At 36.8% G+C, this 14,718-nt stretch overlaps 1 protein-coding gene across 2 annotated transcripts in view; it reads right to left on the bottom strand.

Annotated features, from left to right (window-relative positions):
* Positions 1 to 2,884: 2,884 nt before the first annotated feature.
* The window catches only part of WDR70 (WD repeat domain 70), a 130,840-nt gene continuing 119,006 nt past the window's right edge, over positions 2,885 to 14,718 (bottom strand). For both annotated transcript variants that reach the window (XM_082301191.1, XM_082301190.1), the window contains exons 16-18: positions 13,123 to 13,239; positions 12,636 to 12,798; positions 2,885 to 4,446 (exon numbers count right to left, since the gene is read on the bottom strand). In XM_082301191.1, the coding sequence (XP_082157317.1) occupies positions 4,362 to 4,446; positions 12,636 to 12,798; positions 13,123 to 13,239 (365 nt within the window). In that variant the 3' untranslated portion in view covers positions 2,885 to 4,361. The remainder of the gene's footprint in view (positions 4,447 to 12,635; positions 12,799 to 13,122; positions 13,240 to 14,718) is intronic.

The following is a 14,718-nucleotide window of genomic DNA, read 5'->3' on the forward strand; positions in this document are numbered from 1 at the left end:
ACAAGGAAATAGTTCAGAGCCCAGGGGAATACTTCTTTAAAGAGTAACAAAAACTACACCAGCCTGAAACCCAACAGCCGCATGAGACAGCTAAGATTAAAAAAAAAAAAAAAAAAAATAAAAAATAAAAAAAAAAAAAAAAAGGGAGACATACTGGCTATGCTTTCTCAATCATTCTTCTTTTGAGTCATCACAGAGCAAGATGAACTGTCTGATCATCAGCCATTAAAAAAAATGCCAAACTATTGCCAAAGTGCTTTAGTGACATGAAGGTCACAGAGATTCCAAGAAGCTGACCTAAGACACTGCTGCCAAAGTGGGAGACAATACCTTTGTATGTAGGATGGGAAGCATTGACATCCAAAGCAAATTTCATCTGGAATCATATGCTACAGACAAATATCTCACATTTCAGAGCTATCCAGATTGCATGAAGTAATTAGATGCTGAAGTCCCATGGGACGAAGTGCATACTGAGTGCATACTGTACACAAAATTGTGTTTAATGGGATTAGCCAAAAATCCTAGCAGATTTAAAAACTGATCTAATAAGATACATCTATGCTTTAATTCCAGGCAAGCATAAGGACATCTCTGATAGACAACTATCAAATCCTTTATTCACGTGTATGCATGGAAGTCCAACAGATTAGAAGAGCGCAAGGATTGACAACAGTGGACAGAACCTCATGAACTCCCAGACTGCCCACGGTAAGAAGTCAAACCAAACCTGCTGATTTTTAATGGGGGTAACTGTAGGACTTCCAGTCAATTCCCATTGCTGAGAGACAGCCTAGAAGGACATACAGGCATTTAACACGACAAAAAATATAAGAGGGATTTTGCAATACTGTTGTGACTAACGGGCCACATCAAAATTCTTATGATTAAAAGAAGATGTGAGCTATAAATGTCTCAAGCTGGACACCCCTGAAGGCATCAGGTCAAAGAAACTGATGGATAAACATCTAACCAAGAGGATGGCACTTCAGCTCAGCAGTGCCACTCATTGCAGAACAGTCCTCAGAGTCCAGCAGAGATGGAAGTGATAGGAGAAAGGATCATGGTTTCTTTTCCCATAATCCATAATTTTCCGCAACAGAGAAAATGCAGTTGGGACAAGAAACATGAAATTAGGCACGGAATCAAGAGAAAGGAGCCAACAACTGGACCCTCTGGGCACAAATTCACAGTTCTTGCTATCAGTCACAAAAACTGGAGGCAAAAGCATCACCTTCAGTAAATTGTATGTCATAGGGTTAAGCAGATCAGAGAGGAACTTAAAACAGTCACTAAATAGCTGCAAACAGGCAGAGGAAAGTGCCAGGACTTGTCCATCTTCTTACCTGCTGCAGAAAATTTAAATAAGACAGAAAAGGAATATGGAGGACAGGACAAGACAAAGGGTCAAATTCAGACCTCTGTAACAGTGGCAGCAACACAAAACAAACAAGGAATGGGAAATCGGGCTGGCTAGTAGCTGGTGGGCTGCAACAGTCTCGAGGGAAATGCCTTGGTCCTATGGACAGGCAAGAGGTACCTAACAGTTGGTCTACAACTGTCATTAGCACAAAGGGATAGAGACCATAAATTACTATAAAAAACATCCAGAAGCTGCCAGAAAAATCCAGGTTTGGAGAAAGCACCATGGAAGCCTTTCTGCATGCAGTGATTGTGGTACCTCTGTAAACAACTCTTCGAAGGAAGCAAACAAAATAAGCCCACCCTGTTTCAGTAATGCAGAAACAAACTCCCCTCTGGACTCTAGCCATTTTAACACTAAATACAGACACACAGAGGACCAAGATTACAACTTGGCAATTGCTAAAAGCCTTGTCAAGTTTATAAGAAAACTAGATTTTAAAAAATTTAATACAATACTGCTTCTCATACTCCAGTTTGCATCCAGAGTTCCATCTGTCATAGCAAATATTTATTTGTATTAATATTTTTAATGTTAAGATGTCTTCCAAGACAACTCAAAGGCTTGAGTCAAGAATTTACTATCCCAGGTATGGTCAAGCAGACTGTTCACATCTTCTTTCTGATCAGATTACCTCTTACCATTGAGCTGTTCAAGATTTAAAATTGTTTTTAAAATGCATTAAGATGTTCCTTGTTGGTGAACATTCCTGGAAACCTAGTTTAAGGCCTAAGCCAAATGAACTGAGCCAAGGGTTAAAGTACAAATGAAACTTAATTTTAAATGTTTTTAATACATATCCGCACAGGCACTGTTTTAAGTTCTAGGCTGCTAGAACAGTCATTCAAGACAATCACTGCAAGTAACAACAATGAAAACTTAGAGAAATTCTAACAGAACTTTTGCAGTGTTCACTTACGGAACTAATTCTTTTAAGAATTAGGAAACAAGATCTAGCTGATATGAATAACAACATAAAAGGAGATGTTCATCTCATTCTCAGAGAACAGCTGCAGCACTTTTCCTCATCTGCCTTCCCCTGCAGCTCTGCTCCCTAAGTCACACTGCCTCAGTGAACAACTAACAAAGGAAAAGATAAAATGCTAATATTCAGCCTAAAATGAAGAACATATTAATCCTTTAAAATTATTGAGATTTTACAGAAATTTTTTTGAAAATACTTTATTTTGTAGGGCAATAGTTGGATGAAACATGAGACAAAAAATAGCCTTAAATGAAGCAATGCCATCTTACGTTTTTTTGCCGGGGGGGAGTGCATTGGGAGGTCATTAGCAGATTTTGTTAACAGCTCCTCTTTATCTGGAATTTCTTTCTTTCACCACTTACTTTCCACCCGTCTACTCAGTCTCTCATTCTACATATTACTGCTACAATTGTAAATTAAACATTAATTTGCTATTATACATACGTACGTATTAAAATAATTCTACACAGGTCAAAGACAAGTTGTGGACTATGTAGTGAAGTTCTGCTGTTATCAAAAGACTACACTAGTGAAAGCAGTGGAAATATTTTGTTGTGGGTATTTTATGCCAATGCTTCTCATTATACCTTCTGAAGCCGGGCTTAGTTTTCACTGAAGTATAAAAATAATAATTGAAAAAGAAAGATAAGCTTGGAAAAGGAAATCATATAATGAAACAGCGATGCAGAACAATGCTTAAAAAAAAGTCTAAGCTCTGCTGACTATCAAGACCACAGTCTTGAGGTTAGGAAGGTGATTAAGGGCTTTACTAAATATAGTCTTAAAATACGCCTCCAGGACCTATTCATAAATAAGAAAGCTTGATTGCTTATCATGTCTGTTACTCTCTGCTCTTAGTCGAAATGCAGACTGCTTGTTACATTGTGTATTATTATAATCAGAATACTTAGCATACTGTGTTACAATCACAACACAAATGCCTGAAACTAACCTAGGTCCTTTATCCTTCTCTAAAGCACATTCATTAATTTTAAATCTGTCCTTCCCTTTATGACACTCAGAACTGCAATTTTGTGTAAAAAAGGGAAAACTTTCCATATTTAGACAAACTACTTTATAAAGAATAGTATCAGTCTTCAGAGAGTGTAAGGCAGGATATACATAATTTAGGCATACACAGAGTCAAAGTCAATATACACAAGGTCAATACACACGAAGACCTGGGTAATGAATACAGATCTGCTCTATCCTAAAACTCATTCATGCAAACTAATAGGGATAAGGAAGCCTGAACAAAATTTTACATTGACTCAGTAATAAACACATTATTTTTACTACGCCAAATTATGTAATTGTCCATTGCAATTTCACATTTTTTAAAAATAAAAGCTGTATAAAATCTGCTGTAGATACTACACATACTTAAAAGGAATATCATGCAAAGAATTACAGACACTAGAAAACATGTTTTCTAAAATTCACATGAGCGTGAACTGAATGTGAACACACAAATGAACTAAACTTGAATATTACACAATAACTAATCTAAAGTTTGTTGCACTTGTAAAGCAGTAATTTGTTAGCTCTTAACTGGGAAAAATAAAAAGGAGTCTGAAGAATTGTACTATTTTATTTGTATACTTGAATTCATTGAACACTGTCATGACACGGCATTTGTAAAGTTGGCAGTCATGAAAAACATTTGGCAATATAATGAATTCACTATTTATAAAGAAATATTTTTCACTTAACTCACAAAGCTAAGTAACTGACATAGAGGAGTTATTTGCACAATATAAGTAATTCCTTATTACAAAATTCAGATGTGGGATTAAGCCAGTGTAATTCAATAAACCCTTTTTTATACTGCAGCAAGTTTTATAAATTGAAGTAATTTTTGCTTTCAAATTTTGACCCACTATCCCAAATAAAGAAATAAACATTTAGTTTTGTTTCAAATGCTCTAAAATGATTCTTTAAACCAATTATTTTTCAAATTTTACGTTTTTTCCACTCTGGCTTGTCTGTTTCATCATCTTCTGGTTCCACTTCCGCAAAAACTGTTTTTGGTTGTGTTCTAGAAAATATTAAAAAGATCAGAATAGTGGTCAGACTACAATACTTTACCAGAAACTGTATTAGACAGGCACTAGACACAAACGAGATAGATATATATAGACACTTCCAAAAAAAGAGCATTCTAGACTTGTCCATTTTTTATTTTTGACATTTACCTATCAACTAACCTTCTCAGAACTGAAGAAACTTGCAGCTCACAGGCAAAAAGCACAACAAACACATGTATTTTGCAAGTATTATCTCCTCATTAGTTTACAATCAGTATCCGTGTATTCTATGAATAAAATTAAGATAGATGTGAGGAACAAATACATTTAATTCAATGCTAGAAAAGCAGAGTCTCTTCATTCCATGATTTTTTTTAAAAAAGAAACTTCCATTTTGATACACTATAGAACAGCAGCAGCCAGTAAGTGAAAACAGAACAGTTAAGCCAGATTTCTGGCTAAGCCTATGAATGAAAAAACAGCTTCTCCTCCAGAGACTTTATCTAACACTACTGTACCACAAAAAACCTAATGACCTTCATATGAGAACACAGTGTATCTGACAGTCAAGCGTGATGGTATCAATTCCTCCACTCTTTATTTGAATTTTAAATACCGCTTAAACTTTACAAAAGTAATTATTGATTACTTTCTAAATGAATGCAGTATCAAGTAGCAATTCAATAAACTGTTTGGACGTTCAGTTCCCCTGTTTTCAATAACTGCACAGTTCCCTTTTCCAACCTAATTCTCAGCACAATCACTACAGAGCTGAAACTATTAGATTTCTGATGCTGGTTGTGCTCACCTTCTCAACATGACAAAGTATAAAATGCAGCCAAGGCAGTCATCATCTCATTACTATATTAACTAATGTTTTTGCAACATTCTAAAGATGTGAAGCATTATTATTATTATAGCAACTGTTATTTGGCAAACTCTACACAATGCAGAAACCTTAACAAAACTATGCCTGCCTTACGTAACACAATAGGCAAAATCCAATGTTGCCTCTGACTTCAAAGAGTAATAGCAAGACATCAGCTCTTAAAGAGGATTCTCCACTTGTTAACCAAGTGACCCAAAAGGTTCAAAATCACCAAAACTAGTCAAAGAAAACTCCCCTTACATACAGGATCTTTCTATTGCCCTGCCTGCTTCTCCATCCTCCAAGCTTGCGATTGAGGAAAGGGTCATACTGATAATTCCAGAGATGGCCCTACTGCAGAGCTCTGACTGGTACGCGGTCCCTGGGTGCAGGCTGTAGCAGACCTTGCACCCAGATGAGGACCTATACTATGGAAGTTAGATGAGTCCTTCTGCTGTCCATGGAAACCAGAACTAAGATGAAAAAAAATTTTCCTATTTTAAAATTTCATTATAAAATACGTACATAAACTCTCCTTAACCCATTGCTAAAGAAAGATGGAAAAAAAAAACAAAACAAACAAACAAAAAAAAAAACCAGAAATCAACATTCAATCCAAACCAGACACCAGGGATGAAGGCTTTATTGGCTGAAATACTGGATTTTGCTAGCTGCTGAAGAGGAAGAATGTATGGAATCTTCTCTTTTTTCCCAGACATACTGACAGAGGTTTATTTATCCCATTTTAACAATGTACCTTCCTTTTACCCCAATAGATGAAAAGTATCTAAATGTCCCCTAGGATGACATCAGTATTAAGAGTTTCATTAGTAAAGCACAACTAACCAAGTGCAAGCCTGTAATTTCTGACCACAAACCTGCAACTGTCATAATTCAGATAGGCATTTCCAACTTAGAAGAATGAATAAATTTGTCAAACAAGCAGCAAAACCTACGTTTTTTCCAGGATAGGAGTGGTACAGAAAAAAGTCATAGACTTCAGATAATGTAAGTGTGCTACTGAGTGCAGGAAAATTGAGGGGGGGGGGAAGCAAAAAAAAAAAAAGAAAGAGAGAAACTGTACCATAATCAAGCAGTAACCAGCTAAAGCAAAAACATACAGAGGAAATCAAGTCTGCTTGCTACCTCACTTTTTAAAATTACCATGAAATAGCTGTAGCCTCAGCTGAAATGTAAACTGTTCCACCTCCACAAGCTACATAGCTGTAACTGGGGCACCTAGGGTGATTCATATGCCTGACCATTTTAAAACACTGTTTTTGTTACTGCTTTATCAGCAGTGATCACTTAATCTAATTAAAAGACAATTTTTTTCTGCTTAGTAACTACACTGGAGATAGCAAATGTAGTAGAAGTTTGCTGTATGATTAATATTTACATAAAAATTATAAAAACAATTTTTCTTCTTCTAAATATTCTTATTTCTGAGGGTTAAATAATACATGTGGAAAGCTGTGTTCTTTTTCCTCATCAAATTTCTCAGTTTTATTTATCCTTGACTTTGGGGGTTGATTTCAGTTTGTTTGGGATCTGTTTGGCAGATCCCATGGCAAAATACTATGGAGGGCAAAGGGGCCTGAGGAAAGCTGGCTGATCTTTGAGGAAATCTCCTCAAAACAGATTACATTTCATCTGAAGAAAGCACAGCCTGGCAGTAGCCTGGGGTGGATGCATATGGATCTGACCATGATAAACCACGAAGTCCAAAAAGGAAGAACACAAAGGAGATGAGGACACCCTCAGCTAAGAGGAACAGAGGCGTTACATGAACACGGAGGAACAGAGTTAGGAGTGCCAAAGCTCAGATGGAACTGAAACAGAAAAGAAATGTGAGAGGCAACAACAAAGGACTTCTACAGCAATACTGACAGCCAAAAGAATGCAAAGGAAAATGTGCTTTATTGAGCAGGTAAACCACTAACATAGCATATTGAAAATGTCAAGATACTCCGTGCTTTTTTTGGCTCCATCTTCCCTGATAAGGTCTGTCCTCAGGCCTGCAGTACTGTTACACTACAGCAGAATCTTTGGTAGGGACTGAGACATTTCTAACAGGAAGAGGAAGGCAGAGAGTTTGTAGCTCATTGGACATGCAAAAATCCATATCAGATGGGTGGATCCAGAGGGACTGAGGGAGCTGCCCCATGTCATTGCAAGGGCACTCTGTCATCAATGAGATGTCATGCTGACTGGGAGAGATTTTCACTGGCTAGAAAAAGTAAGAATTTTTGTGAGGGGCACAAGGAGGATTTGGGGAACTACCCAACCTGAGTTCCTAGGAAAACTGTGCAATGACTCCCAGTGGAAGGCATTTCCAGATGCATGAAGGACATGAAGCTGGTAGGGAACAGGCAGCATGGACTTAGCACGGGCATACTGTGCCTGTCAACCAGATTGCTAGAACAGGCTGCCCAGAGAGGTGTGGGAATTTCCATCCGCGAGGATATTTAACCTTGGTTGAGCAAGCCCCTGAACAATCCAAATCTAACTGGATCTGAGCAGCCAGATCTAAGTGAATGCACTTGAAGCTGGAGCTTGGACTAGATTACTTCAGGCATTCCCTTCCTACCTAAATTGTTCTATGATCCTGTGTTTCCACATGACTGTCAGCTGAAACCAGTATCTCATACACTGAAAAATGCATTCCTATTGTGGGTTATGGTAACAGGCTGCAAACAAAAACGGGAAAACAAACTAGCATGATTTATTTATACTATGTGCTTTCTCTTTACTTCAGTGGTTTTCAAGATATTCAGATATGCAGACCTCTAGAAAATTTCCAGGGGCCAGAAAGACTGTTTTAGAGTCACCATAATCCCTCTGGTTATGGGTTGTTTTTCTTAATTGCTTTTCGAGGATCCAATAAAAGTAGCTCATTGACAGGGACTAGCAGATAAATAATACCGTTGCAGCAAAACCAGCTGGAGATGACAACTACATATCACAACATGTGACTCATGTCAAAGTAACTTTTGAAATTTGTGTTTATATTGCACAGAAACAAAGAAAAAAGATTTTCAAGCATGCTTGGAAACCAGAATAATGCCATAAAGGTCCTTTTCAGACTGAAAAGTTAAGGTTTTCAGCATCAAGCACCTTTTTTGTTTCTTTACCCCACCAACCATCCTAACTCTTCCCTAAATCTCAGGGGCTCCCCTCTCAAAACTACCAATTTACAAAAAAAGATTTAGGATAAATATACCAAGGCATATCAACAAGGGTGCTGTTACAAGACATTCTGTTCAGTCCTGATTCTTCAACTAATGATACTTGAGCCATTACATGACTAACACTTCACACACTGGCACTGCCTTTGAGAAAAAGTTCAGTGAACACAACACAGCTACAGACTCTTGCTTCAAGTCATTCCCTTTTGACAGTGACAAGCAGCAATCAAAAAGATTGCAAAATAGAGGCAACATCACTGAAATGAAAGGTATTTTCAAGAACTCCAGTTTACCTTGTTGAGGAGGGAAATTTCACCCTCACTTTCTCTCTGGTACAGAAGAAAGCTGCATTTGGGCCTGATTAGACAATGCTTAGTAATTCCTGCTGATCCTTCAGAGGGACATCTGAAGTCATTATAGTATATCTGTACAGCTGTGTTAAAACAAACAGCTCACAAAGAATGTAATTTTCAAACATTTACAACTGATGCCTCAAGTTCCTTTCCTGTAGTTCTTTACTTGAAATCTTCAATCTGTCCTTCCTTTCCTTTCACTCCAGTGGAATGGCTCTTGCCAAGGACTCTAACAAGCTTTTTACTGAGAAATCTCAAGATCTTTTCCTCATCCTCATTCATTATGACTTTTCTGCTGTGTTGATCACATCTTATTTGACACTTTATTCATACTGGGCTTCGGTGACATGTCATCTCCTGATTCAGCATCCCCAGCATCCTTTTCAGCAGCATCTGTTTTTCACCCATTCTTTTGCCTCTTACTTACTTCTGCCTCCTTTCTGACTCAAATGTCAGGTGAAACGGAAAGGTCAAGATAATGATAACAAGCTTGAAAAACTTTTCAAGTGATAAATAATGCAAATGAATATTTGGCTTCAAGAGTAAATTAGACACCTTTAGCTCTAAAAAAAGCGATACATTTTTACATAGAATGCATAAACTAACAGCAGAAGTCATGTGTTTCTTACAAGATTTATTGAAGTGAAAATCATAGAATGGTTTGGGTTGGAAGGGATGTTAAAGATCATCCAGCTCCAACCCCCCTGCCATGGGCAGGGACACCTTCCACTAGATCAGGTTGCTCAGAGCCTCATCCAACCTGGCCTTGAACACTGCCAGGGACAGTGCACCCACAACTTGTCTGGGCAACCTGTTCTGCGCCTCATCACCCTCTGAGTAAAGAATTCCTTTGTAACATCTAATCTAAATCTCTCCTTTTTTATTTTAAAACCATTCCCCCTTGTCCAGTCACTACCTACCCTTGTAAAAATGTCACTCTCCCTCATATACAATTAGAAAAGCATTAAATCAGTTAACTGATTCAGAATGACTTAACCAGTATGGATCAGGAACAGAGAAACTTCAATCCAGTCATCATATTCCAAGTTATTAAAACTGATTAACCACAAAAAGATAATTTCTTAATCTTCTCAGTCTAAAATTATTTCATAACTGGAAGTGGAGAAAATTATGTAATTATAGTTTCCTTACACATTCTCTGAACAAAATGTGTAAGGAAACTATAGTTTCACTGAACATGAGTGAAAACTTATGTGCATGGACAGCACAGGACCAAAAGCCTTGTCAAACAAAAGATGTATCAAGTGGATAGTTTTATACTATGTTTAAGTAAAAATTTACTACAGGAAATGTGGAAAAACTGGCATCAGAAGAGTAAAGTAGTAAAAGAATAAACACCATTTTAAAAAATGAAACATACTGCATGTATGGTTTTTAGGTCTTAAGACAGTATATGATTTTAAGAAAGTATCAGAATATCACCTTTCCTACCTCTATCGTGTAACTTACGCTATAGCTAAAGCAGCTGTCCAATATACAAACCAATATTGCATGATAATTCATATCAATTACTTGCAATTTGCATATTTTATTAAATATAAGTCTGTAAGTACATCTGTAAGATGCATTTTATATACAGGTTAAATATACATGCTCTGTAAAGTCAGACGTAGGATATTACTATAATATTATATATTTTTGTATTTCATATATTATATTATAATAGCACAGCTTTTTGTGGCTGTTAATATAGACCTGAATTTCTGAAAACTAAGAGCATGGCACAATAAGAAAATTTCTGCATTTCATTGTCTTAAATATTATTAGTATTAATATTAGTGTCATTATTAATAGTATTATTATTGTGTTATTATTATTATTATTAATTATTATTGTTTGGGGGTTTTTATGCTCTTTGCACAGAGATATCTGAAAGTCAAGCTTTTAAAGCAAGTATAATGGCAGCTTCACTAGGATGAGATTTATCAGCTGACAAAGTCATCAAGGCAGCATGCTGCTGGCTGCAGTCCAATTCCCCCACATACATATCACCGGCTGGTGTGTAAGTTAATAGCAGTCTGGACTTGCATCCTGCCCACTTCTCAGCCAGCTCTCCTCTTCCCCTGCAGCCACATCTTTAACAAGGGAGTGTAATGAGATCTGGCCACCTGACACAGTAAGCCTCCTGTAACACAGCTTTGTCTTAAAACTTTCATGTCTACTACATTCCAGGTGTCAGGGATGAAACTTAATATACAATCAATGAAGTTACTTAAGCCAAAAGTATGCTGAGGTATCTATCTACCTGATGGAATGTGTGATTGCGTGTACTTTTGAGAATGGATTCCTCAAATAAAACCAGATGCCTACACATTCCAAGTACATTTCCTCTCTAGTAATCATGAGCTCTCAAACAATTAAAAAATCAATATTTAGCACACTAATTACAACAATTGCTACAGAATTGGGCTTTCAAACATTGCATCTTTGGTACCAAGAGTGATACTGTATAATGCCTTGGTTTGATGTACAAATGCCATACTTATCAATTACCAGTGTGCCATACTTACTAATTACCCAATCAAAGTCAGGCTGGGTCACTGACATTCTCAAGCTGCTTTGGAACAGTTATTTAGTTATCTCTGTGAACATGTGGGTCAAGTCAGAAAACAGATGTTACCATCAGAAACAAGCTGTGATTCTTAGTATATTTCTAGTTTCTGGAAAAAGGTGGTGATTGATTCAGATACAGAGCTGAACACTAATAAAGAAAGTAATCAGGAAAATACTAATGAATGTACAGCTTTGGACATAGAACACTGGGGTGCAAAAAAAAAGTAATTCATTATTGGCATACTGTTCTGTGAAGACTGTTTCAGCTCTTCAAAATGTTTTCCTCATGCATTTTGAAAACACTGCTTGACACTATTTTGTGAAAAAAGCTCCCTCAATGATAATAAAATATGACAATTCTAGTAATTTCTAAAGTGTTTGTTTCAGTTCATTAGTATGAAATGCATTTATGTAGTACTTATTTCTATACTATTGTATATTAATTGTTTGTATTTAATTGTTTAAATGTATTTACTTTTAGGAAAAAAACTCCTTGGCTAGAAAGCATTCAAGAAGCACAATCTTCATTTTAATATATGCACATAAATACCACACTCACACATACAACTCAAATTGAATAAAGTACTGTGTGTGGGATTGCCAAGATTTTACTAAAAAATCTTTTTGAGGTTCTTTAATTTATGTAACAACTGAAAACTTACTTCTTTATGTAGAACTTTTGGTAGGAGATTTTATCAGTGCAATTTTTAATACTGCTGTACCTTTAAAACCAAGTTAATTCAGGCAGTTACTTGGATCCTCATGTAGGAAAAATTCAGATAAAAACTTACGATAGTTGAGAAATCATCCTGTCATAACACCAAGTAAATATTTTGAAGGTTTAACCTAAGAATCAGTCAGAACTAGAGGGCATATTGGAAAATTATCCCAATGTATCAGTGGGATAGTACCCTATTAAAAGGTATATTGCAATTTCAGGCATGGATTTGGAGAAGATTCTAAACTCAAATCAACTTTGCAAGCTTCAAAATAACTTCTAGCACTAGCAGGTACATTTTAAAAGTGGAAATATGAAATTTCAACAATTCAACCTCCTGGAAACTCGTATCTTCATAAAAGAGTATATTCTTGGTTTACGTATTTGTGGCAGCAATCCAAAAAAAGGCAAAGTATAGCATTAAAAATGTCTCTTCTATTTTAACTAAACTCCTATTGGCCTCTAGAAACGTTACTTGTATTCCTAATCGGTGCCTTACTTAGCATATGCTGGAGCCACCCAGTATGGATTCTCCTCTGCTTCCTTCGCGTGACGTAAGATGGCCTCTCGAGGGTTGCTGTCGTCCGTCTTGTCCAAGGCAATGTTCTTGACTATATATGATGACAGGGTGACCCCATGAGTCCCAACACGGCCGCCACGACCTGTGGCACAAAGAGAAAAATATTTAAGAAATATGCAGAGTCTACTATGGTGATCTGATACAAAGAGGTTATTTAATGCTATAGGAAGGGTTTAACTTAGAGCTCCATTCAGGTGGGTGTTCTACTGATTAAGTAACTCAAAGTAAGCCATTGTAATTACTAATTTTTTGTAAGCAAGCACTCCAATGAGACATCAATGTCTTAAAGTGCTGGATCTAGGGAGTAGAGTCACCACCCAAAAAATGTAAATCCAAATGAGTGTAGAACCAAAGCATGATGGCCCCTTCGGCATACGACACTCTAAAATGATTATGCCTAGATTACCTGCTCCTGCTACTGGAGGTTCAGGTTTGTGAGACTTCATGGGGTCCAACCTATCCTTCTCCAGCTGTTTCCTCGTGCTTCGTTGTCGTGGTTCACGGAACATCGGAAGCGCATGGGCTGAAGGGTCACAATTTGGAGAAAATTAAATGTTATAAATTCCATTTTCTTTTTAACATCTTCAATACAAAGAGTTGAGTTCTTTCTTGCAATGAAAAAAGTGGCAGGAGCAGCCTCCCAGTAATCCTATATCAAACAATGGTTTACTGAGTTGTACTTTCAGGGGTTTCTTTCTGCTGAATTTTTCAAAGATGGAGACAGTCTGATATCAGGGTTCCTTCAGGCAGGAGACTCTCCTCTGAAATGCTGTTTCCACAATTTTTGTGTATTTCATTCATATCTCTGTCATTCAGTTCTCAACATTAGCATTGTGACCAACCAGTTACTCTTTTCTGAAATTCCCATGTTTCTAAAGCCTTCTCATGTGCTCAGAGCATGACAAGGCACTTGATACATTCTTGGATATGACAAAGAGTGGAGTGGAAACCCCTCAATGATTCCAAATATAATTTTATGCTTATGAAGTCACAATCATGTTCTTTCTAAAATAATAAGATTACTCACCATTGGAAAACTAACATAACTGAGGCAGTCTGCCTAAATTGTAAGGATTTAAAATTTCTATTTCCTCATAAAAGTGCTATCTTCAATCACAGTAATGGCTTTGATCCACTCAGACAAGAGACTCATTTGTTAGCAACAGAGAAACACCATGTTAATGGACATGGTTTTCTTGCAGCGAAGTTTATATCTCACATACAGGTGTGCTCATTGCTGCTGTTTCCCAAAGTAAGGGAAATTGTGTCAGGGCCAAATGATCCAATAAAGACAAAAAATAATCAAACGGATCTTAAATTTAGAAACATTCAGGTACCTATCAGCTTGAGTTTTCAGTTTATTTCTGTAGGCCTCTTCAATTTATTAGACTGAGTGAAGTCACAGACAGGTGACACACAGTAGATCTTTGGGAACAATTTATTTTTGCAGATTTCTTTAAGTATGAAATGCCAAGGACAATTTTCTGCCAAGCACTAAGCTTGATCAGTTTCCACAGAGCATCTGAGGTGACTAATGCACAGATCCAAGCTTTTGCCATTTGTGGAGTCAAGGTTGTCTAAGGAAAAACCAGGCTGTGTATTTCTGTGTTTTAAAAGTGACACTTAATCCCTTAAAACAACATTCCTGCATTTTAAGTAGCCATTGCAGGCAATTCTCATATTAAGGAGCAACAAGAAATCTGAAGGAAAAAAAAAAATAAAAAAGAGAAAGAGGGGAGAAAAAAGAGAAGAAAAAAGAGAAGAAAAAAAGGGTCAGTTCACTTTGCGAAAGCACTTTGGAGATATTCGGGTATTCCCAGTTCTATCTGTAACTTAAAAGACAGACATCCAACCTCTGAAAAGTTTCCAAAATATGCAAAAAACTTAAACATTTGCTGAGCAAATCCTTACAACATTTTTCTGCATTACTGTATATGGAAACATCCTTGTTTAGTTTCAAAATGATGCGGAAGAAACAGTTCAACAGCTAGAACTCAGTGAC

This window comes from Coloeus monedula (assembly GCF_965178545.1).
Source record: "Coloeus monedula genome assembly, chromosome: Z".
NCBI lineage: Eukaryota > Metazoa > Chordata > Aves > Passeriformes > Corvidae > Coloeus > Coloeus monedula.